The sequence below is a fragment of the Macrosteles quadrilineatus genome, unplaced genomic scaffold, assembly GCF_028750875.1.
Source record: "Macrosteles quadrilineatus isolate MER2022 unplaced genomic scaffold, UCM_ALF_1.0 Scaffold_1__1_contigs__length_201487025, whole genome shotgun sequence".
In the NCBI taxonomy this organism is placed as follows: domain Eukaryota; kingdom Metazoa; phylum Arthropoda; class Insecta; order Hemiptera; family Cicadellidae; genus Macrosteles; species Macrosteles quadrilineatus.
In genome coordinates, this window is record NW_026542594.1 from 40,819,755 (window position 1) to 40,842,871 (window position 23,117).

The 23,117-nt window shown below is 34.9% G+C and overlaps 1 protein-coding gene across 1 annotated transcript in view; it reads left to right on the forward strand.

Moving 5' to 3' along the window:
* The window catches only part of LOC128996328 (uncharacterized), a 186,799-nt gene that overhangs the window by 74,988 nt on the left and 88,694 nt on the right, over positions 1 to 23,117 (forward strand). Inside the window, exons 9-12 of the mRNA XM_054421586.1 lie at positions 13,723 to 13,787; positions 15,904 to 16,063; positions 21,393 to 21,532; positions 22,153 to 22,357. Coding sequence (XP_054277561.1) covers positions 13,723 to 13,787; positions 15,904 to 16,063; positions 21,393 to 21,532; positions 22,153 to 22,357 — 570 coding nt within the window. The remainder of the gene's footprint in view (positions 1 to 13,722; positions 13,788 to 15,903; positions 16,064 to 21,392; positions 21,533 to 22,152; positions 22,358 to 23,117) is intronic.

Sequence of the window (23,117 nt, forward strand, 5' to 3'; positions counted from 1 at the left end):
AAAAAATGGCAGTCGTTCAAAGATTCAAAACGGCAGGTTCAAGAAATCTTTGAACGGCCGCCATTTTGTAACGGGTGATCCTTTCGAGGCGCGGTTTCCGGCATTGAACTCTGCTAGTTAAGCCCTTTAAACTGATGTGCATATTGACCTATGGTCCTATTTAAGATTTCCTTCTGACTCCTCGTGGGACGTCCCCATGATATGACAGAAAACTGATAGTTCCTTAAAAAAGTAGATTTTTTAGTGTGGTGTTAATGTGCAAAATTTTATTGATTTATCTGTTGTCGTTTAGGAAATATTAAACCGGTCCGGGACTTTTGGGACAGTCTGTATGTTTTGTATGGTTTGTACATATGTTTTATACTGTTTTAATATCCTTCAGCAAGTCAAAGGCAAAATGAGTTACAATGAGGATTTTTATTATGATGATGAAAATTGATTTTTTTGTAAAAATAAACTCATTCAATTAATACTTGATGTTAAGTTAATTGGTTTAATTTTTATGTTTCAATATTTAAAAATTCGTTTTGTGCACAATCTTTTATTCTATTTCTGATAGCACTCTAAACCTGTTAATAATGTAGTTATATCGACAAAATAGTGGTTGTACTCAATTTTACATGTAGAAAACCATGAAAACGAGACCCAACAAGTCATATGTAAAAAATCATAAATTATTTAAAATTCTCCCTACCCCTCCTGAACAAAAATCAATAAAAACCTGTACCAATGTGCTAAATCCCTTATGGAGGTGGTTCTATTGACCTAAATATGGTTCCTATCGATTCACCGTGTATACAAACCTTGAAAACGACTTCCTAAATGACTTCAAATAGTGTATCATGAGTTATGTCAAAGTCCCCCCTCCCCACCCCTCAAAAATCATGTTCCCCATCGGGACTCTTAGGGACTCATTGGATTTTGACTTCTATTGGTAAAACGAGGTTAATATCAAAGATTCATCTCTGAACTAATTTTTCATTATTATTTAGTATTTTTCCTGTACTATATTGGGTTACATTACATTAATATGGCTTGATGATAAATCAGGATCAGCTGTATTGAAGTAAATGATATAAGCAGTAAAGGGCTTCTAATGCTTTTCTTATGGAGGACATTTTACGTTATATCTCGTTTTCTGGTAACTTTATGGGAATTCTGCTATTTTTCCCGAGTCCCTGGGGTCAAGACATTTAATTTAAGACCTCCTCTCCCAATTTTCTGCGACTTACCAGACGTCCAAAATTTTCTGGTAAAAGTTTTTTCTTACAGAATTATATATAAGGATATTAATAAAATAAATTATTGCATTAGTGTGTGAAGCAAATAGAACCCAAATAAATATTTATTTTATTGGCATATTGGGTACCAATCAAAGCCCTTGTCCTCTAGATGTGCCTTTTGCGGGTTTGGGTAATATCCCGTAAAAGCCCTTCGTCCTATAGGGTTTTACAACTTCATAGTTTGTACTGAATTCTGTTGTCAATCATCTGAACTTTTTCATGTTTACATTTGTTTACATCAAAACAGATGTTTGATTTATGTTTTAGGAAATCAAGACAAACTAGTGCACCTGTTGCTCGAATTCGAACAATTGCAAAGTATTGCAGGCGTTATTTCAAAACGAATAACAGTCATAATTTCCTATGACTTAAAAGAGCCCACTCAAAGATAATATTAAATTGGTGTAAATACCTGCTTTTGTGGTAATCCTATTGTTGCTAGTGACGCAACTATAGGATAATGTAAGATGGTCAAAGATAATGTAATCAATCACTCCACTCCAGTTATCGTAACTGAAAACCAACTCACTCTGTGTATCATGTGTTTATGAACAGCCGTAATTAATACAAATTATTTGTCTGCAAGTAAACAAAATCTTATCATCATAAGAAATACATTGGGATTTTGATGGCCTGTGGAGGACATTTATGACAGGAATTGGTAAAAGGGGGCGTCTACACAAAAAATACTTAATTTAGACACATCGTTTTTAAAAATCCGTCCATTATTAACGGAGGAGTAGTGTTTCGTAGAAAACGCCTTCACGTATTATGTAATAAGTATATTGTAATGTTATTTGTTTAAAATGTAAAGAATAAAATAAATTCGAGTTTTTATAGTATGTTTTGTTAGTGTTTTTATTTTTCAGTGATACCTCGAAGAGATCGCGCACACAATTAAAATAATAGGGATCGCAATGCAAATACATAATAGGGATATGATGAGAAATAATCGTTTTCACCCTTGTCAACTCAAATATATCACGGATTTTGAAGTCACGAAGTGACGCAGTTTGCTAGTTACTGTTACATAGATTTTTCTTATCTTCTACATGTGTAGACATCAATACATTTGACAGGCTACCATTTTGGATAAAGAAGAGATAGCGAACTCTGGTTTTCACCCTCCTTTAGGTGTTTGTAAACACTTCAAAATGAGGTATCGTTTGAAGGGGGTTTAATTCCTGGCGTGTTCACTTATGTTTTTTCCTTTAAATATTTGTGTACATATTCTATCAATACTTTGTTGGAATAAAGATATAATTCATTCATTCATTCAATTTGTTTTTAATTGTTGCCCCTAAAATCCCCATTTTTGGGGAAAACTCAACATTTTTAAAATCATAAAATTAAACTTCCATCTCAATTCGCATGACCACCAAAAGGATACCTGTATATATACTTAAAGATTATTAGATTGGGATCTTGACTTTTTATTTACCCTGTATTCAATACTACTTTTTTAATGCTTGTAACTGTTTGTTTCAGGTCGGCCATTTTTTTTTATCATCTTTATTTGATAGTTCTACTAGTTAAGCTTAAGGAGCTGCGTTTAGCATCCCGGTATCACGGTCAGTTTTTAATACACCAGGAAATTCTTGGATTAGCGTCTTTTAATCCCGCTATTAACGGAGTTTCAAAAACTATTTTTTTATTTGTTTGTTGATTTGAGTATCTTTACTAGCAGAAAGTAAAACAAAGTTGCTGTTCCGTGTGTTTCTTTTGCAAGTTTAAAGATTCTAGAGTAGTGAGGGTTTGCTGTTACAAGCATGAAAGGGTCTACATACTATGACATATCTACCATGCTATGTATGTCATACTTTGTACTCCCCTCTAGGGCCAGTAGCCGCATTGGTTTTCTGGCCCCCGCTATATTTAGCATGAGATGTTTTGCATCTCTCTCTCCTATCCACTCTCAGCCGGCCGGTTGTTTTATTTTCAAGTATGACATGTTTACTATACTGACTATGACATATCTAGCATGCTATGTATGACATGTTTACTATGGTAACTATGACATGTTTACTATAGCACATATGACATACCTACCATAGAGTCACATGACTTTTAGTACATATGTCATCCCTAACATGCTATGTATGACATGTCTACCATAGTAACTATAACATCACTTGACTAGCCTCCACAACTGAATACATCAGTAGCAGTCATTCGGTTGTAATCATTTCGATTAATCAATCGTAATTGATTCGATTAATCGATAATAGTTTATATTTTGTTACATGATTAGGTTATGCATTAAAAGTTATGTTTTCTGAAAAAGGTAATCCTAACTATCGACTTTTTAAACACGATAGTAAATTATTGATTGTTACCCAAGTTTTTGTTTTCCTTTAAACAATCCTTATTCCTTTCGTGATGAGCAACACAAGAGCACTTATTGCTACTGAGCTTCACAAACAGGGGCGTGTAAATTATCCAAGAAGGTATGTCGAGCTTAAAGGCGTTACTGATTTATATCAAGCAGATTTGGTGGAAATGATTCCTTATTCAAAAGTGAATAAAGGATTTAAATATATAATGACTGTGATTAATTGTTTCACTAAATTTGCAATTGCAGTTCCGTTGAAATCAAAAACTGCAGATGATATTGTGAAAAATCTCGAACCCATATTGAAATCTTTTCCAATGAAACATTTCCAAACAGACCAGGGGAAAGAATGGTTTAACTATAAGGTGAAAGCTCTGTTCAATAAATTCAATATCAATCATTATTATACATTTTCAATTAAAAAAGCTTCTATCGTGGAAAGATTTAACCGCACGTTGAAAAATAAAATGTGGAGGTTATTTAGTTTACATGGTAACTACAAATGGTTGGATCTGCTTCCATCGCTTACTAACAATTATAACAACACAGTACATAGGACAACCGGGCTAAGACCTGTTGATGTTAATAAATCAAATGAAAAACAAGTTTTATTGAAAATTGTTAATGATCGCAAAAAATATAAAACTAAAGAGAAATACCAAGTAGGCGATCGTGTAAGAATCAGCAGGTTTCCCAAGGAGTTTACTAAAGGCTATCTACCTAGGTGGAGTAATGAAATATTCACAGTGTACAGAGTGCAGCCAACAAATCCGCTGACTTATTTATTGCAAGACACAAATGGTGAAGTGTTGAAAGGTGGTTTTTACCAACAAGAGTTGAACAAAACAAAAGTCAATGACACCTATTTAATAGAGAGGGTAATTAAAAAAAGTGGAAATAAGTTATTGGTCCGTTGGCTGGGTTTTGATGAATCACGCGACAGTTGGATCGAAAAAAATCAGTTGGTATGAAATTCACTAAACAAAGTTCTAAATTAACAATTGTGAATTTAGACAAATTGTTTGGTAATTCAAAGAAGGTCCAAAAGAAACACAGCGATTTATTGCCGGAGTCAATTCGATCTCTTATTTGCGGTCCATCCGGCTGTGGTAAAACAAATTTGCTATTGAACCTACTGTTTTCTCCAAATGGTTTATATTTTGAAAACATTTATATATTTTCTAAATCTCTATACCAAGATAAGTACAAATTTCTCAGCTGTGTTCTAGAGAATGTAGTGGAAATAGGCTACTTTCCTCTTTCTGACAGCGATCAAATTCCATTTCCAAACGATATAAAGACAAATTCTGTTGTGATTTTCGATGATGTTGTCTGTGAATCACAAAGTAATATAAAAAACCTACTTTTCAATAAGACGTCACAAGCCTTTAAATGTATTTTACATATGTCAAACGTATAGTTTTATTCCTAAACAACTTGTTAGAGACAATGCGAATTTCTTAATTGTTTTCAAACAAGATGATCGAAATTTGTTTCACATATATAAAGACCATGTCGCATCTGACATGGGTTTTGAGAAATCATGTGCAAAAAAGTATGGGAACAGGGAAAAAGCAACTTTATTGTGATTGATAAGGAAAGAGATGTGAATAGAGGCCGGTATCGACTAGGTTTCGACGTTTTCATATCTTTGTAGATGGTGGGGGAAGTTCTCGGTTATTAAACGTATTAATTATTTCTGTGAGCTCATTTGCTTGTCGCGTACCACGTGTTAAACATGGACAGCGTGAAAGGTGATTGGCTTGACAATGGAAGTAAGGAGGATATCATTAAACAAATCAGTAGACTTCGGAAAAACATTAAGAAAAAACATAGAGCATTAAAACGAGGCATAGTAGAAAGTGAAGAATTATTAGAAAACACTTTCAAGCCCATAACAGATCCGTTTAAGAAATTAGTTGAAGAAACAGGTATAGCCAATGATGAGTTTATTGAAAATATTGAAAATAAACACAAGAGGAAAATAACGGATAGTCCAATTATTGGAGAATTGTCTACTCCAATTAAACGTAAGATACTCAACCCATTTCAAGGTGTTAAAAGGAAGAAGAAAGTAAATTTACGTCAGCAGCTTAACTACAACAATAATTCCGATAGCGATGACGGTTTGAATATTGAAAATCAAAACAATTCGAGGTTGAGTGTTCCAATAGAGGTGGAAAATGTGGAAATGGCGGAATCTCAAGCCGACGAGGCGCAAACTCCTGATATCGAGATTTTTGAGTCGCAGCCGACTGGTGAAGAACTATTGAGAACTCCTGAAGGAAGAGATCTGTCAAAGCTCTACATTGATCGTCATTTTACCGGAAAATTGGCAAAGGAATATTTCTAAAAATTGATAAGCGGTCTCAAAAGTGTTGATCACAATTATGGAGTGATAGTGCAAGGGAATGACTGGAAAATAGGAGATAAGCAATTGGAAGTCGATCATGATGATTTAATAGTCGGTAATAAACGATACGTTGGAACTAGAGGTCTTTACGAATTAATTTTTATGAACAACCCCAATGAATATATTTACAGTGAAGAGGATCTTGATAACTATGCAAAAATCGTTTTCGACACTAACGTGTATCGAGTAAATTTCTCACCAACGGGTAAGATCAGATCAAATAGAGGTCGTAAGTATAAGAATATCTTATCTCAAATATTGTCCAAAGGACCACCGCAAGACGCCATGGATACTTATACAGATCAAGCGTTAATAATTAATAATCCAACCGGAAGCGGTATTTTGCTCACAGATGCCAAGCCGAATATTGTCTACTATGACGACCCCAACTAAATTGTGAACAGACTTAGAGTGCTTATGGGATCGAAAGAGGCTGGTCACACAGGGCATGAAAATGAAATCAACGCAATTTTGGAAGAGTTATTACCAAGAAATGGAATCTCAATTGTTGTAAATAAAATAAAATAAAATTGTACATATTCGTTATTTCATTCCTTAATCCCATCAAGTAAACATGCCTATTGATAAATTTGTACGCTCCCAGTTAATAGTGGGCGGTGTCAAAGCAAAGTTACTCCAAGGACCAACAGGGATTGGATTTAAATTAACTGACGACAAACAGAATTTTGATTTAGAAAATAAAAAACTGTGTAATGTCGCGGATCCATCTGATTCGCAAGATGTTGTGACCTTAGTTTATTTTGAAGAACGAATAAATAAACTTAAACTTGATTTAAAAGAAAAGATAAACTCTCTAAGAGCGGTAACTAAGCTATTAGAAGCTGTTGATGTGGAAAAGAATTATATAAGTTTTAAGGGTAAGAAGAGGCTAGTAAGCGTGAATCCGAGTATAAATACTCAAGATGTTATTATCAGAAAGGAATTAGACGCCGCTGTATCAGCGCTGAACACAAAGCTTAGTAACAGTTTGTCGAGTCTTCAGACAGAGTTAAACTCTTCGAGAGAACAGACAAACGCCGCTCTCAAGTTGATAACAGAAAGTTTATTGAGTGTGACAAATAGATTGACCGAGCAACAAATTAAATAAATGGCACGGTACCAAAACAGCTCACTTTCTCGACAGAGAGGCTCGGGATTAATTGGAACACTAGCAAACGCAGCGGGCACTGTCATTAACAAGTCTATCGATTTATTACCATTTGAACTACACGTGCCGACTGGTATTAATTCTTTTTATTCTTACTGCGGACCTGGAACGAATTTGAAGAAAAGATTGGCCCGTGGTGATCCGGGGATCAATAAATTAGACTCTTATTGTAAAGAACACGATAGAGCATACGCAAAGAGCAAAGATACTAAAAGTAGAGCGATTGCAGATTTTATTTTAGAGAAGTATTTTATTTTATTATTGTAAATAAAATAAAATAAAATTGTACATATTCGTTATTTCATTCCTTAATCCCATCAAGTAAACATGCCTATTGATAAATTTGGAGGCTCCCAGTTAATAGTGGGCGGTGTCAAAGCAAAGTTACTCCAAGGACCAACAGGGATTGGATTTAAATTAACTGACGACAAACAGAATTTTGATTTAGAAAATAAAAAACTGTGTAATGTCGCGGATCCATCTGATTCGCAAGATGTTGTGACCTTAGTTTATTTTGAAGAACGAATAAATAAACTTAAACTTGATTTAAAAGAAAAGATAAACTCTCTAAGAGCGGTAACTAAGCTATTAGAAGCTGTTGATGTGGAAAAGAATTATATAAGTTTTAAGGGTAAGAAGAGGCTAGTAAGCGTGAATCCGAGTATAAATACTCAAGATGTTATTATCAGAAAGGAATTAGACGCCGCTGTATCAGCGCTGAACACAAAGCTTAGTAACAGTTTGTCGAGTCTTCAGACAGAGTTAAACTCTTCGAGAGAACAGACAAACGCCGCTCTCAAGTTGATAACAGAAAGTTTATTGAGTGTGACAAATAGATTGACCGAGCAACAAATTAAATAAATGGCACGGTACCAAAACAGCTCACTTTCTCGACAGAGAGGCTCGGGATTAATTGGAACACTAGCAAACGCAGCGGGCACTGTCATTAACAAGTCTATCGATTTATTACCATTTGAACTACACGTGCCGACTGGTATTAATTCTTTTTATTCTTACTGCGGACCTGGAACGAATTTGAAGAAAAGATTGGCCCGTGGTGATCCGGGGATCAATAAATTAGACTCTTATTGTAAAGAACACGATAGAGCATACGCAAAGAGCAAAGATACTAAAAGTAGAGCGATTGCAGATTTTATTTTAGAGAAGTATTTTATTTTATTATTGTAAATAAAATAAAATAAAATTGTACATATTCGTTATTTCATTCCTTAATCCCATCAAGTAAACATGCCTATTGATAAATTTGGAGGCTCCCAGTTAATAGTGGGCGGTGTCAAAGCAAAGTTACTCCAAGGACCAACAGGGATTGGATTTAAATTAACTGACGACAAACAGAATTTTGATTTAGAAAATAAAAAAACTGTGTAATGTCGCGGATCCATCTGATTCGCAAGATGTTGTGACCTTAGTTTATATTGAAGAACGAATAAATAAACTTAAACTTGATTTAAAAGAAAAGATAAACTCTCTAAGAGCGGTAACTAAGCTATTAGAAGCTGTTGATGTGGAAAAGAATTATATAAGTTTTAAGGGTAAGAAGAGGCTAGTAAGCGTGAGTCCGAGTATAAATACTCAAGATGTTATTATCAGAAAGGAATTAGACGCCGCTGTATCAGCGCTGAACACAAAGCTTAGTAACAGTTTGTCGAGTCTTCAGAGAGAGTTAAACTCTTCGAGAGAACAGACAAACGCCGCTCTCAAGTTGATAACAGAAAGTTTATTGAGTGTGACAAATAGATTGACCGAGCAACAAATTAAATAAATGGCACGGTACCAAAACAGCTCACTTTCTCGACAGAGAGGCTCGGGATTAATTGGAACACTAGCAAACGCAGCGGGCACTGTCATTAACAAGTCTATCGATTTATTACCATTTGAACTACACGTGCCGACTGGTATTAATTCTTTTTATTCTTACTGCGGACCTGGAACGAATTTGAAGAAAAGATTGGCCCGTGGTGATCCGGGGATCAATAAATTAGACTCTTATTGTAAAGAACACGATATAGCATACGCAAAGAGCAAAGATACTAAAAGTAGAGCGATTGCAGATAGGATTTTAGCCGACAAAGCTTGGGAAAGAGTTAAAGCGAGTGATTCTAGCATTGGCGAAAAATCAACAGCATTCGCTATTGCCAATATTATGAAGGCGAAATCAAAGTTGGGTGGAGGAGTCCGCGTGTGTAAGAAAAAGCAATCGATGCAACAAGTAAGTAAAAAACCTAAGTCTCAAAACAAGAAAGGAAAGGGATTGTATTTGAGACCATACAATAAGGGATCTGGATTGTACTTAAGACCATACAATCAGGGATCTGGATTGTACTTAAGACCGTATAAACAAGGGTCAGGGCATAAAAAAAAACAATGTACTCGTCAAAAATAATATATAATTTACCGCATAGACCTTTGACAGCTGATGAGATTTTAAAAACAGTAAGACAATTGAAAATTACAAATTTCAGAGGAGTATTCATGAGAGATTTGTTACCGAATTTTATAAACGATTTTGAGACCGGTATTGTAAATTTGGACAGTATATTAGATGAGGGAACTCATTGGGTGTGTTATTCAAAAGTCAAGTCTCTAATCGAATACTTCGATAGTTTTGGCAATCTTAGACCACCAAACGAACTGATACATTATTTCAATACATCACCGTATCAAGTCATCGTGAAATATAATTATTTCCCCAAACAAAAAGGTAATAGTATAAATTGTGGACATTTGTGTTTGGATTTTCTTAACACTCGAAAATGATATGCCTTACAGGTGACAAATCTGAATTGAAGTGTACACTGTTTCCTCCTTTAGACTTGAGACATTCATCAGAGTGGGAAATGGGTTTATTGGATTTGATGACTTACAACTCGATACCGAACATTGAGGAAGGTGTGAACAGTGATATTTATTTTGGTAACGATATTAAATTAACAATACCAACAGGATCGTACGAAATCGAAGATATTAACAATTATATAGTAAAGGAATTGAAAACTAAAAGTCCTAACACTGATTTCAAGTTAACAGCAAATAATAACACATTGAAGAGTGAACTAAAATGTTCAGAAGAAATAGACTTTATGCGTGAAAACACTATTAGGGATCTTCTAGGGTTCAAGAATGAGAAATTGGCTGCGAATAAATTCCATGTATCACCGAATCAGGCGACCATTAACAAAGTTGATATCATACGAGTAACTTGTAACATAGTAAAAGGGTCCTACCGAGACGGTGTTGAAGGTCACGTTTTGCACGAATTTTATCCAGACGTTGGTCCAGGGTTTAAGATCATTGAGAAACCAACAACTGTTCATTACCTTCCAATAACTAAACAAAATATATTAGACGAATTTTATATACGATTGGAAGACCAAAACGGAGAATTAATAAATTTCAGAAGAGAACGAATAAACATAAGAATATATTTAAGAGGTAAATAATGGGTATTGTATTTTATCGCGAAAATTTTAAACCTACTAATAAAAGATTGCCATTAAAAGAAAGCAGCATTAGTCAGAGACGAGTGGTCAAACCGTTAACATTGAGGAATAGGATATTTTTAAGCTCCCTACCAGTTTTTAATAAAAATTCGTGACAATGAGTAGTATCTTAGACGTGAAAAGGGAAGTCAATTTTGACGAATCTATTACCGATTACGAGTGGCATTCTCATAATCCTTACAATTCAAATTCCTATTTTAATGGAGATGAAATTAGGATAATTAGGATAAATTAGGATAAATTAGGATTGTTCATCAGACAGACGTGTACACATTACCTTGCAAGAGTTTTCTCTTCATCGAGGGTAAAATAGTAAAATCAAATAACAGCGAAGACACAACAACGGAATTGGTTAATAACGCAGCAGCATTTTTATTCGAAGAAATAAGATACGAACTATGTGGTAGTGAAATTGATCGTGTAAAGAATCTAGGTATAACTTCAACTATAAAAAACATACTTACGTCTCGTCCTCAAGACGCCAACTGGATGAGGAACGCAGGTTGGAACATCACAAGTCTTGATAACCAAGAGGACAAATCAAAGTTTTCATTTTGTGTTCCACTTAAATTATTATTAGGTTTTGCAGAAGACTACACAAAGATTCTTTTAAACGTGAAACAAGAACTTGTCTTACTGCGTTCGTCGACAGACAAAAACGTAATATTCCAAGCTTCTACCGCCATTCATGATTGTAAAATTATAATTGAAAAACTAATTTGGAAGATGCCATATATCAGAGTTGAAGATTAATTGAGATTGTCTCTATTAAAAATGACCGATTCGGATAATCATTTACAAGTTCCTTTCAGAAGGTGGAAATTGCATGAATATCCATCACTCCCGACAACAAAATTTCAAACTTGGACTGTAAAAACTTCTAGCATGATAGAAAAGCCGAGATATGTTATTGTAGCGTTTCAAACAGGACGAAAAGATCAAAGTGCAAAAAATGCTTCGCATTTTGATTTATGTGCTTTAGACAATGTTAAATTGTATTTAAATAGTAAATACTATCCCTACGATAATCTAAATGGAAATCAAGCCTTGTTGTATGATTTTTATTCAAGATTCCAATCATCTTACTACGTTGGTAGCGATGACCAACCCTGTCTGGATAAAAAGAAATTCATTGAAAAATCGCCGATGTTTGTAATTAATTGTTCAAAACAGGTTGATACCTTCAAGACTGGTACACTGGACGTCAGACTCGAGTTGCAAACCTCCACAGCCTTTCCAGAAAACACCACAGCTTATTGTTTAATAATTTATGATGCATTGATTCAGTATTCACCCCTTTCGGGGATTGTAAAGAAAATCATGTAAAAAACGGTGAATAAATTAAGTCTGTTTTTTTTTAAATAACGAGTATATTTATTCCTGAATAACATAATATCATACTACACTACATACACAATTAAGAGAATATACATAATAAAGAGAACATCACTTTCATCAGATTTTAGTTAATTTAATAAATCAACACAAATACATGACACGGTAAAATGACATGTTATAATATAACGTGCTAGCTATGAAATATGTAGCACATAGGAATACTATAGTAGACGCTAAAATAAAACACTTAATTTGACACAAGGCCGCTTAATTTAACACGTCGGCGAAGTAATTGTTATTATTGCTATGAACACTATATTACTACATTACATTTAAATCACTACCTTGTAAAATTAATCGTAATATTTATTATTTGTAATCGATTTCTTATCGATTACAATTGAAAATCAAACGACTAACCCGCTGAGGGTACAAACCTGTTCATCTCGTGGTGTACACCGTCGGTACGTACACAATATTACTACGTTACATTATAAATTACTACTATATTAATTTGTTTTTAAATTAGACGTAATTAAACACGTCGGTGTGGGTATTTGTTCTTATCGATACACACACACACAATATTACCATGTGACATTTTAAATTACTACTTGTAAAATTAATCATGTTACAATATTTGTTTTCGACCACGATTGAAAATAAACAAACAGTGCGTTGTGAGTGCATGCGAGAGGTGCCAAACACTGCATGCTAAATATAGCGGGGGCCAGAAAACCAATGCGGCTACTGGCCCTAGAGGGGAGTACAAAGTATGACATACATAGCATGGTAGATATGTCATAGTATGTAGACCCTTTCATGCTTGTAACAGCAAACCCTCACTACTTTCTAGATTTACTTATCAACATTAAATACTCTGTAGGATAAGAAAGACGGGTGATGAAAGTTCCGTGTAGTCATATTTCCTTACTTAGAAAGACAACAAGACTGTGTAGTGTGTAGTCCTAGATTTGCAAGTCCAGTTTTAAATATTAGAGGGCTTAACAAAGGGACTTGACGCTCATTTAAAATGGCAAAAAAGTTAAATCATAAAATAGTTATCCTGGGATCGGCTTTGACAATCTCAAAATCTCAGGATTAGATTAAAGCCCTAGGATTTGAGACCCCTGTTCTAAAACACTATTCGCCACAACACTATCTAACATAACTAAGCCCAATCTAGTTTTAATTATTGGTCACATTGGAATAATTGGTTTTAGCGAATTTGCATTTACGAATGTAGTGTTCATAGCAAGTCAAGGTTTAGGGTTTTAAAATAAATCAAATAAAATAAAAACAAACATATTTATAGTCCATTTATGTGTCTAAATGCATGGTCACCGTCTGCAAAATTCCGTCAATTTTGATTCAATTACAGTATCAGAGTGTTTACGACCAATTTGAATTATTTCACAAGACCACCTAATCCGAGCAGTGAAAGGAAAAGACAATTAGCATTATTCACCTAAGCTATGTAATCTTTCATAAACTACTTGTCAAGATCAAACTTTGTATAGTCTATTATGCGGTAGTTTGGGCAATAATTAACAAATTGTAATTGAAAATTATGAATACCCTAACCAAATGACAAGAAACTGATTTTATGTAACTAATATTGAACACAGTGCAAGGTAGTTTATTGACTGTTATATTGTATATTTCAGATTACCAAATATCTGAGAAGTAGCAATCTGTCAGTAATGGAAGATCTCAGGGTGATTGACGTGGGGTAAACCAACTTTTAATCATTCCTCTATAAATAATTGTACTTAGGATAATATTTACATCTACAATGTATAGAGTTATGTTGTAATTGATAATTCATATATAAGACCTATTTATATGTTTAAAACAGTGGTTAATGTAAATCAAGTAAGGCATCAAATAAATACGAAGTGGTTCAACTAATGTTAGGTTCTGTATGGAAAACTATTTTCCAGGATTTGCTGTAGTGACGCATACTGCGGCGGGGGTTATTATTAAATGGATCAGGTTGTATTAAGCACAAGGCTCAAATATTAATACAGCCTGTGAAGTAAATACCTTGATTGAGATCGGTTTCCCCTCAAAGCTATAAGGCAGTGTCTCATATCGTATTTACTGACAACCAATCAGTTTGATTGCGTTCATCGTGATAATTCTATAAAAGATGATTTATTAGAAGTAAATAAAAAAATTAATCGTTATTTTTTAAGGATACTTGTGAACTAGAAATATTTTTTTGAATTTCTGTAAAACAGTTTTTGACACAGTACAACCAGTACTGACCGTATCGAAAATAAAAATGAATCTTTTTAGCTTCAACACTCAGAACCAATCAGACTTTTTTAGGTCATCATATAGATAAGAAGTTTTTATCAACTAAATTTATATCTTAAATTGGTACATTTCAAAATGATAGGTCAACAGGCTGATCTTTTCACATTGAGCTGAGATACATTTGGTGCTTGATTTGTTAGTTTGGCGACTCATGCTATTAACGTACGTAATAATCATCTAATTATACCTCAGAGATATCTATCTATATAAATAAATTAATTTGGTGGATTTTTTATTCAGCAAGTTAACCCCTAAATATTTTTTTATAGGCATATTGAGTATCAGTTTAAAGCTCATATCGTCTAGATGTGCCTTTTGCTGGCTTGGATGATATGCCGTGAAAGCCCTTTATTAACGAATTGGTCTAGTTATCGGAAGAGTACTGCGAATAGTCGTAGTAGTCACTAGTGCGGACGTTAATCCACACCAGGGAGTATCGCATCCACAGTGCATGCCTATAAATATCCACAATTCGTAACCTCCTAGTAGCTGGATTACAGGACGACGCCACCGTTCCAGTCATCATTAAATATTTCAATGATTTGTTTTACATTTAAGCTGTAAAGGGACTTATGTCCCTACAAGCCACTAGTATAATTTAAATTGTGGAAGTGAATTTCTCATCATGTAAATTCTGAACCGCATTTTCATGCGTTTGTCTATATTAATAAGTACCTATTTTTTGGATTTTTTATTCAGGAAATCAATCCCTAAATATTTATTTGTATGGGCATATTGTGTATCAATTTAAAACTATTATCCTCTAGATGTGCTTTTTACGGGTTTGGTTGAAAGCCCTTCGTCCTATAGACTTTTACAATTTCAGAGTTTGTGCTGAATTATGCTGTCAATCATCTGTACTTTTTCATTTGTTTACACCAAAACATATGGCCTTGATACAATTTTGTTTACATCCATACGAAATGGTGTTACCGCCACAGTTGGTGATGTTTTATTTAATTTGAGAAAAATATTGTAATGTTCTTTGGATACAATGTAAAGAAGAGAATGACTTACATTAGATTTAGTGTTCTTATAGTATTTTGTGTTCCATAGTATGTTTTATTGATGTTTTAGTGAATTCAAGTAAAATATTGGACTGTTATTTGTTTAAAATGTAAAGAAGAAAATTGCATAAGTTAGGTTTAGTGTTTTCATTGTATGTTGCATTAGTATTATTTGGAAAAGCTTATTACAAAGGTATGTTAAGTGGTTGCTTTAAAAATTACAAGTCAATGATAGGTCTGTGATTATTACGTAAAGAATTTATAATTTTCAACTTAGCTCAAGGCAATATAAAACTGTAAATTTATTCAAATATATCACTGATTTTGAAGTCAAAAAGGTGGCTGCTTGTTTATCAAAATAAAGTTTAGGGTGGTTACTGGCAAGTTGTTAAATCATCAATTTTAATTGTTTTACTGTTTTGTTGTTTTAATGCTCGTATGTGATCGACCGCTTTTAATAGACACCATTTTCATACCTGAGCTACTTTGTCATTAATTTGAACCTTTATTAATCTCTAGATTCAGTGGAGAGGTTCGTTTCCACTTCTGGGGAGGCAAGCGCGACGGGTCCAGAGTGAGAGAGTCGCTCAATAGACTGGTCCAGCGAGGGAGGCTGGGTAACGTCACTCTAGTACCTACACATCTAGCAATCACTCAGGAGCCTACCCTGCATCTACTGGTGAGTCTTGTGGTACCAGCCTAGTAAGTGTCTTACCATTCTGCGCCTACTGGTGAGTCTTGTGGTACCAGCCTAGTAAGTGTCTTACCATTCTGCGCCTACTGGTGAGTCTTGTGGTACCAGCCTAGTAAGTGTCTTACCACTCTGCATCTACTGGTGAGTCTTGTGGTACCAGCCTAGTAAGTGTCTTACCATTCTGCGCCTACTGGTGAGTCTTGTGGTACCAGCCTAGTAAGTGTCTTACCATTCTGCGCCTACTGGTGAGTCTTGTGGTACCAGCCTAGTAAGTGTCTTACCACTCTGCATCTACTGGTGAGTCTTGTGGTACCAGCCTAGTAAGTGTCTTAACACTCTGCACCTACTGGTGACTCTTGTGGTACCAGCCTAGTAAGTGTCTTATCACTCTGCATCTACTGGTGAGTCTTGTGGTACCAGCCTAGTAAGTGTCTTAACACTCTGCACCTACTGGTGACTCTTGTGGTACCAGCCTAGTAAGTGTCTTACCACTCTGCATCTACTGGTGAGTCTTGTGGTACCAGCCTAGTAAGTGTCTTACCATTCTGCGCCTACTGGTGAGTCTTGTGGTACCAGCCTAGTAAGTGTCTTACCATTCTGCGCCTACTGGTGAGTCTTGTGGTACCAGCCTAGTAAGTGTCTTACCACTCTGCATCTACTGGTGAGTCTTGTGGTACCAGCCTAGTAAGTGTCTTAACACTCTGCATCTACTGGTGAGTCTTGTGGTACCAGCCTAGTAAGTGTCTTAACACTCTGCACCTACTGGTGACTCTTGTGGTACCAGCCTAGTAAGTGTCTTATCACTCTGCATCTACTGGTGAGTCTTGTGGTACCAGCCTAGTAAGTGTCTTAACACTCTGCACCTACTGGTGACTCTTGTGGTACCAGCCTAGTAAGTGTCTTACCACTCTGCATCTACTGGTGAGTCTTGTGGTACCAGCCTAGTAAGTGTCTTACCATTCTGCGCCTACTGGTGAGTCTTGTGGTACCAGCCTAGTAAGTGTCTTACCATTCTGCGCCTACTGGTGAGTCTTGTGGTACCAGCCTAGTAAGTGTCTTACCACTCTGCATCTACTGGTGAGTCTTGTGGTACCAGCCTAGTAAGTGTCTTAACACTCTGCATCTACTGGTGAGTCTTGTGGTACCAGCCTAGTAAGTGTCTTAACACTCTGCACCTACTGGTGACTCTTGTGGTACCAGCCTAGTAAGTGTCTTATCACTCTGCATCTACTGGTGAGTCTTGTGGTACCAGCCTTGTAAGTGTCTTACCACTCTGCTTCCTATCAACGTTTATAGAGTTATTTCAGTTACTTTAACGAAAATGTTTGTATTATAATTAGTAAAGCACGGGTCACACTAGGCTGATCGCCAGCCGCTGGTGATCAGTGGCTGGCACCAGCACCACCAAGCAGCGGCTTTTGCACGGGTCACACTAGGCTGCTTGTCAGCCGCTGGTGATTAGTGTCCGTGGGACCTCGTAACGAGTTCTAAACCGATTAAGAGCTTAAAAAAAAATTTAGTATGTTGAAGTGTTTTTGTAAAGTTATTGGTTACGGAGAAAAAAAACTTAAATTCCTATATCTTTTCATGGGTCTATTAGAGCAAAACTTTCTTTCAAACAATCCTTTAACTCCTCTTCTTTGGTTAAGATATATAGATGATATCTTTATTGTTTGGCACACCGAATGAATTCACTAAACAAATTTCTACAAGATTTAAACCAATTTTCTTGCTTGAAATTTACTTGAAATTATTCAGACAAAATTGTTTCTATCTTAGAAGTTGATGTCTTCATTGACAATCAAAAACTTAAAACAAAAATTCATTTAATAGAAACTAACAAAATGCAGTACTTACATTATCAAAGTTGTCACCCTATTTATATGAAAAAATCAATTGCAAAAAGCTTATCAATTCGTGCTAAAACACTCTGCAGAAAAAGATCTTATTTAAAAAAATATATATCTAAATTGAATTCTGCTTTCATTGAAAGAGGCCATCCTCAAAAACTAATATCCAATCAGATAAAAAAAACCCAAAAAACTAAACCAAGATAATGGTTTTTCAAGTGATCCAAAATTTATTCCTCAATACTATCCTGGGCTACAAAAGATTAATAGTGTAATGAAAGTAGCATTCAATATTTCGAAATCTTCCCCCAGTACTGAACATTTATTTTCCAGACCACCACGTGTTATTTTTAAAAGGCTACAAGATTTAAAAAAAAATTTGGTGAGACCCAAAACTCAAAGTTCTCTGCCTTCAAACAATTATAAACACGGCTGTGAACCATGTCACAAGCCCCGATGTGGTATTTGCAAAATTATGAGTAATACAACTGAATTTGATAGTAAAGTTACAAACAAGGTTTATCCTATTGTTGGTAGATCAACTTGTGAATCTCACAATGTGATTTATCAACTATCGTGTAAACATTGTTCAAAAGAATACATTGCAGACTTCAAACTCTTAAAGAGTTCGAATGACAGGCCATCGTTTTGATGTGGTACATGAAGAATCTATAATCATGCCGCTCACCACAACCAAAATTTTGAAGGCTGCTATACCCTTAAAGCCCTTCACAAAATAAACCCACATCAAAACCCTAAATGCGACCAACTGGTTTTAAGAAATTCTGAATTGGCTCACCAGTTGGTACTGAAAACAAATTTCTCCTCTGGTTTAAATTTAAGATAGGAAAAGTGATTCAACTCAGCTGAATTTTAATTTTCTTTTAGGCTGATTTTATTATTTTCTTTGATCTGTACTCAATCATATGTTCTCGAAGTTCAACTATTTGTAAACAGTTAATATTTATTTGTTTTGTTCATTTTTACATTTTTCATTACTTTCTCTTTGCTTGAAAACGTTTGTATTAAACGAAAATTTGCAATGTTTCATATTTCATTTATCATTAACTCTATCAAGATCTCCTAAAGAATATTATATATATTACTTATATATTACTAACTTACTTACTTTTATTACTTATATATTATATATTACTAAGTAAATCAAAATACCACAGTACCCTAAAAACATTTTATTTTATATTACTTACATGTTTCGGACATTAATGCCATGATCACAGTATAGTACATAACCTATTAGTTTCTTTTATTTACAAACATTATTAGATATTTCTTGTTAAAGAACAGGTGATAATTTTTATGTTAAGGGAAGGAGGTGTTTTCTTTAAGGTTTATAATTTCATTGAATATTACGTTTTGATTTTGAATTTGTGTCAAGTTTAGTAAATTGTCTTTGTCATTGATATGATGAGTATAAATATAAACGTCTTCTTTTGCATTCATTTTTTCACCTTTATTTTCAACATCCAGAATGTATATATTTTTATTCATTTTTGAGTATGTATGGTCGGTCTGAAGTATATGTTCGGCGTATGAGGATTGTTGTGTTGTCATGTTGTTTGATCTTATTGCCTGTATATGTTCTTTGTACCTGTACTATATTGGTCAAACAGGTCGAACATTCGAAGTCAGGTACAAAGAACATATACAGGCAATAAGATCAAACAACATGACAACACAAAAATCCTCATACGCCGAACATATAATTCAGACCGACCATACATACTCAGAAATGAATAAAAATATGCACATTCTGGATGGTGAAAATAAAAGGTGAAAAAATGAATGCAAAAGAAGACTTTTATATTTATACTCATCATATTAATGACAGAGACAATTTACTAAACTTGACACAAATTCAAAATCAAAACGTAATATTCAATGAAATTATAAATCTTAAAGAAAACACCTCCTTCCCTTAACATAAAAATTATCCCCTGTTCTTTAACAAGAAATATCGAATAATGTTTGTAAATAAAAGAAACTAATAGGTTATGTACTATACTGTGATCATGGCATTAATGTCCGAAACATGTAAGTAATATAAAATAAAATGTTTTTAGGGTACTGTGGTATTTTGATTTACTTAGTAACATTTAAAGTAGCCCTCATTGATGTATACAATAACAATATATATATATATATATATATATTTGTTTTTGGCTTATGGGGACATTAAAACGAAAAATTAAATCGGTCCCGGGTTCAGATCTTACTATGAGACCTATGGTAATAGCTTGTTCGCTATATGGGAAATTCGCTAAAAATTAGATAGGGGCTTTTGTGTAAAACCAGGTTGAAAATTACCTTTGGTCGCCACTGGTACGCTTCTATAGGTGGTCAGACTTCGCTGGTGGCTGGCACCAGCGAGTGCGAGTGATCACGTGACCTCTAGTCGCCGCTGCCTCGCTACCAAAAGTTGAACTTGTCCGACTTCACCAGCCGCTGACAAATACTCGCCGGCTGGCGGCACCAGCTGCGTATTTTGTGTTCACATTAAAGCTAGGGTTTCCAAGATCACGCCAGCGTGATCTGTCCGGCGTCATGTCCGTTGGCGCAAATTTTTGTCCGGCAGATGTCCGATCAAGCTCGGCGTGAAAGTGGTTTGCAAGAAAGCGGACATTCGCAGTTTTTTTTCACATTTTTACAAGAATCCTCACAGAGTCCTACACTTGTCCGCTCGGCGTGCACGCCAGAAATGACTTGGGTCATTTCCAGCGTGCCACGCTCTGGACTCACGCCGGACAGATGGCGGGAAAACTCATGTCCGGCGTGATCGCATGCGCTTGGAAACCGCACTCATATAAAAGCACGGCGTCAATTTAAACTTGATTACGTAATCACGCTTGTCCACTCGCGCTGTCCGCCCGGCGTGATCTTGGAAACCCTAGCTTAAGCTGACAGTAGCGGCTTCTTTTCATTCGCCGCTGATGCCAGTTTAGTGTGACCCGTGCTTAAGGAACGAGTTTTCACGACGATTTGTGCTATGCAATGTTTAAAATAAAAATAGCACAAAGTCAGTAATACTTGAAAATCCATAAAAGAAAAACTATACAGTCTATATGCGAAAAACTAACATTTCCTTAGGAACAAAATGGAAGGATAGAGTACGCAATGGAGCCGACTGCAAAAGAGAACCAGTGTATATTATAAAAGTCCAAAAATGTTTGAAATTCTTAGGAGATTTTTATATTTTAGAAATTAGACACAATACAACAAAACATCACGATACTTAATACTTTAATACTTTTTTAATACTTTCTTATTAAATGGCAACCATACAAAGTAGGTATTTTAAGCCAATTATGAATGGAGATGAGTGTAGGATGAACATTGCAATAATAAGTATATTACAATGAATAATAAATAATAATAAAATAATGTTTATTTACAACAATTTAGTTGCTATAGTATAATGAATTTAACTAGCCGTTTTTTGCCAGAGTGTGAAGTTGAACCTGCCGAAGCCTGTGGTACGACTTGGGGAGAAGTTCATACTTACCTGCGTCGCTCAGGGATCCTCGCATTTGACGTTCCGTTGGTTCAAAGATGATGTTTTAATCAATACGACACGAGCGAGGAGGTAAGTCCTTAAATTTCTTAAGCTTTTTATTTCCTTGCTTGGTTTTGTTCACATTGCTCACATTTTAATTAGTTTTGTTAAAACAACCGTCTGTTTTTAAGTAATAATAAGATTTATTTTGTAAAGTAAGTAATAAAAATGAATTTCATTATAATTTCAAATTTTGGTATAACATTTTCTTTGTTGTTCAAACTTGCATGCTTTCTAAAATCAAGATAACTGTAAATTAAAATTCTTGCTATTTCAAATATTTCTTAAATTCCATTTTGTGTGCCATAACCAAATCTAAGGAAACGGGTAATTGGGATTATGATCTTTTACGTTCTGCGTTGCGTGTTTGCGTTATGTTGTTCGTTACGTACTGTTTATGTTCTGTTGTTTTTGTTATAATTGTTAAGGCCAGCATCGGTTTCACAAGTAACAGTTCTATCCCTATAAATTCTCAACACAAGCATGATAAAATACGTAGAATCTGTTTCATAACAATCCAGAAAAAATCATTTATCCCCGCCTTGTAGTATGTACATCCTTATTGCTTGAAAGTCCAAATCCAACATAATGTTTGTAGCTATTGTTTCGAGGTTGAAAGCATTTCAATTATCTATGAATTGTGTCCATAGAAGCATATGGAGCCGGCTTTTGCCACTAGACTCTATGGAGCAATATACTGCGCTGCTGGGAGTGGAGCAGGCGGATCCCTTAGATGGAGGCCGCTTTACTTGCCAAGTAACGGACTGGGGCTACCAACAATGCAAGAGTGTCGTGCTAGAGGTGCTGCGCCCCCCTCAGATCAGGCTGGACCCTATCACCCTCACTGTTGAGAAGGTTGGCAAACTCATCATTTAGTATTTCTAGTTCAGTAATTTTAGTTTCCACACCAGTGCCATTTTGCTGTTGACAACTTTATAATCACTTTCAGTTAAGTGTTCGTCTCAGCCCCTCAACTTTCGTAGATATGCTAGGCATCAAACTCGTTCCTCTCAATCTTAAATCCGACAACTTAATTATTTGGTTAGACCGTGATAATTTCAACAAACTACCACTACCAATTTGTATATAGAAGTAAAAACCACCGTTAAATTATTTCATCACTTACAAAAGAACTCGTACCCCGGAACTAAGCTTTTAGGGTAGGATACATTTAAGAGTTTATGAATGGGCTTGTAAAATTACTTCAAACTTAATTTTTCTTCTAACCCATAATGTTTATATCTACGAAAATATTTCTTATGTTCAATATTAAAGCTTTTGATTTAAATTGACGATGATAAAAATATATCCACATAATATATGATCACTTTTTAACTCTAACAATATATAAGGCTATATTAAAATTTGACTATTTTTTCGGACTAAGCAAAATTATATTCGTCAGATAGGGTTTTTAACTAAACTTAGAATTAACAGATATATTCTCTATTTAACTAACACAAAGGAACCCAAACTTAAATTGCGAATTTTCAGAGGATTCGATTCTGAGGCAAAACTAATAATGTTATATCTTTTTAATTGTTTAAGATTATATTCACTTATTACACTTAAGACAGTTATTACCCTGCCGATGGCTACCATCAAGGGGAAACAC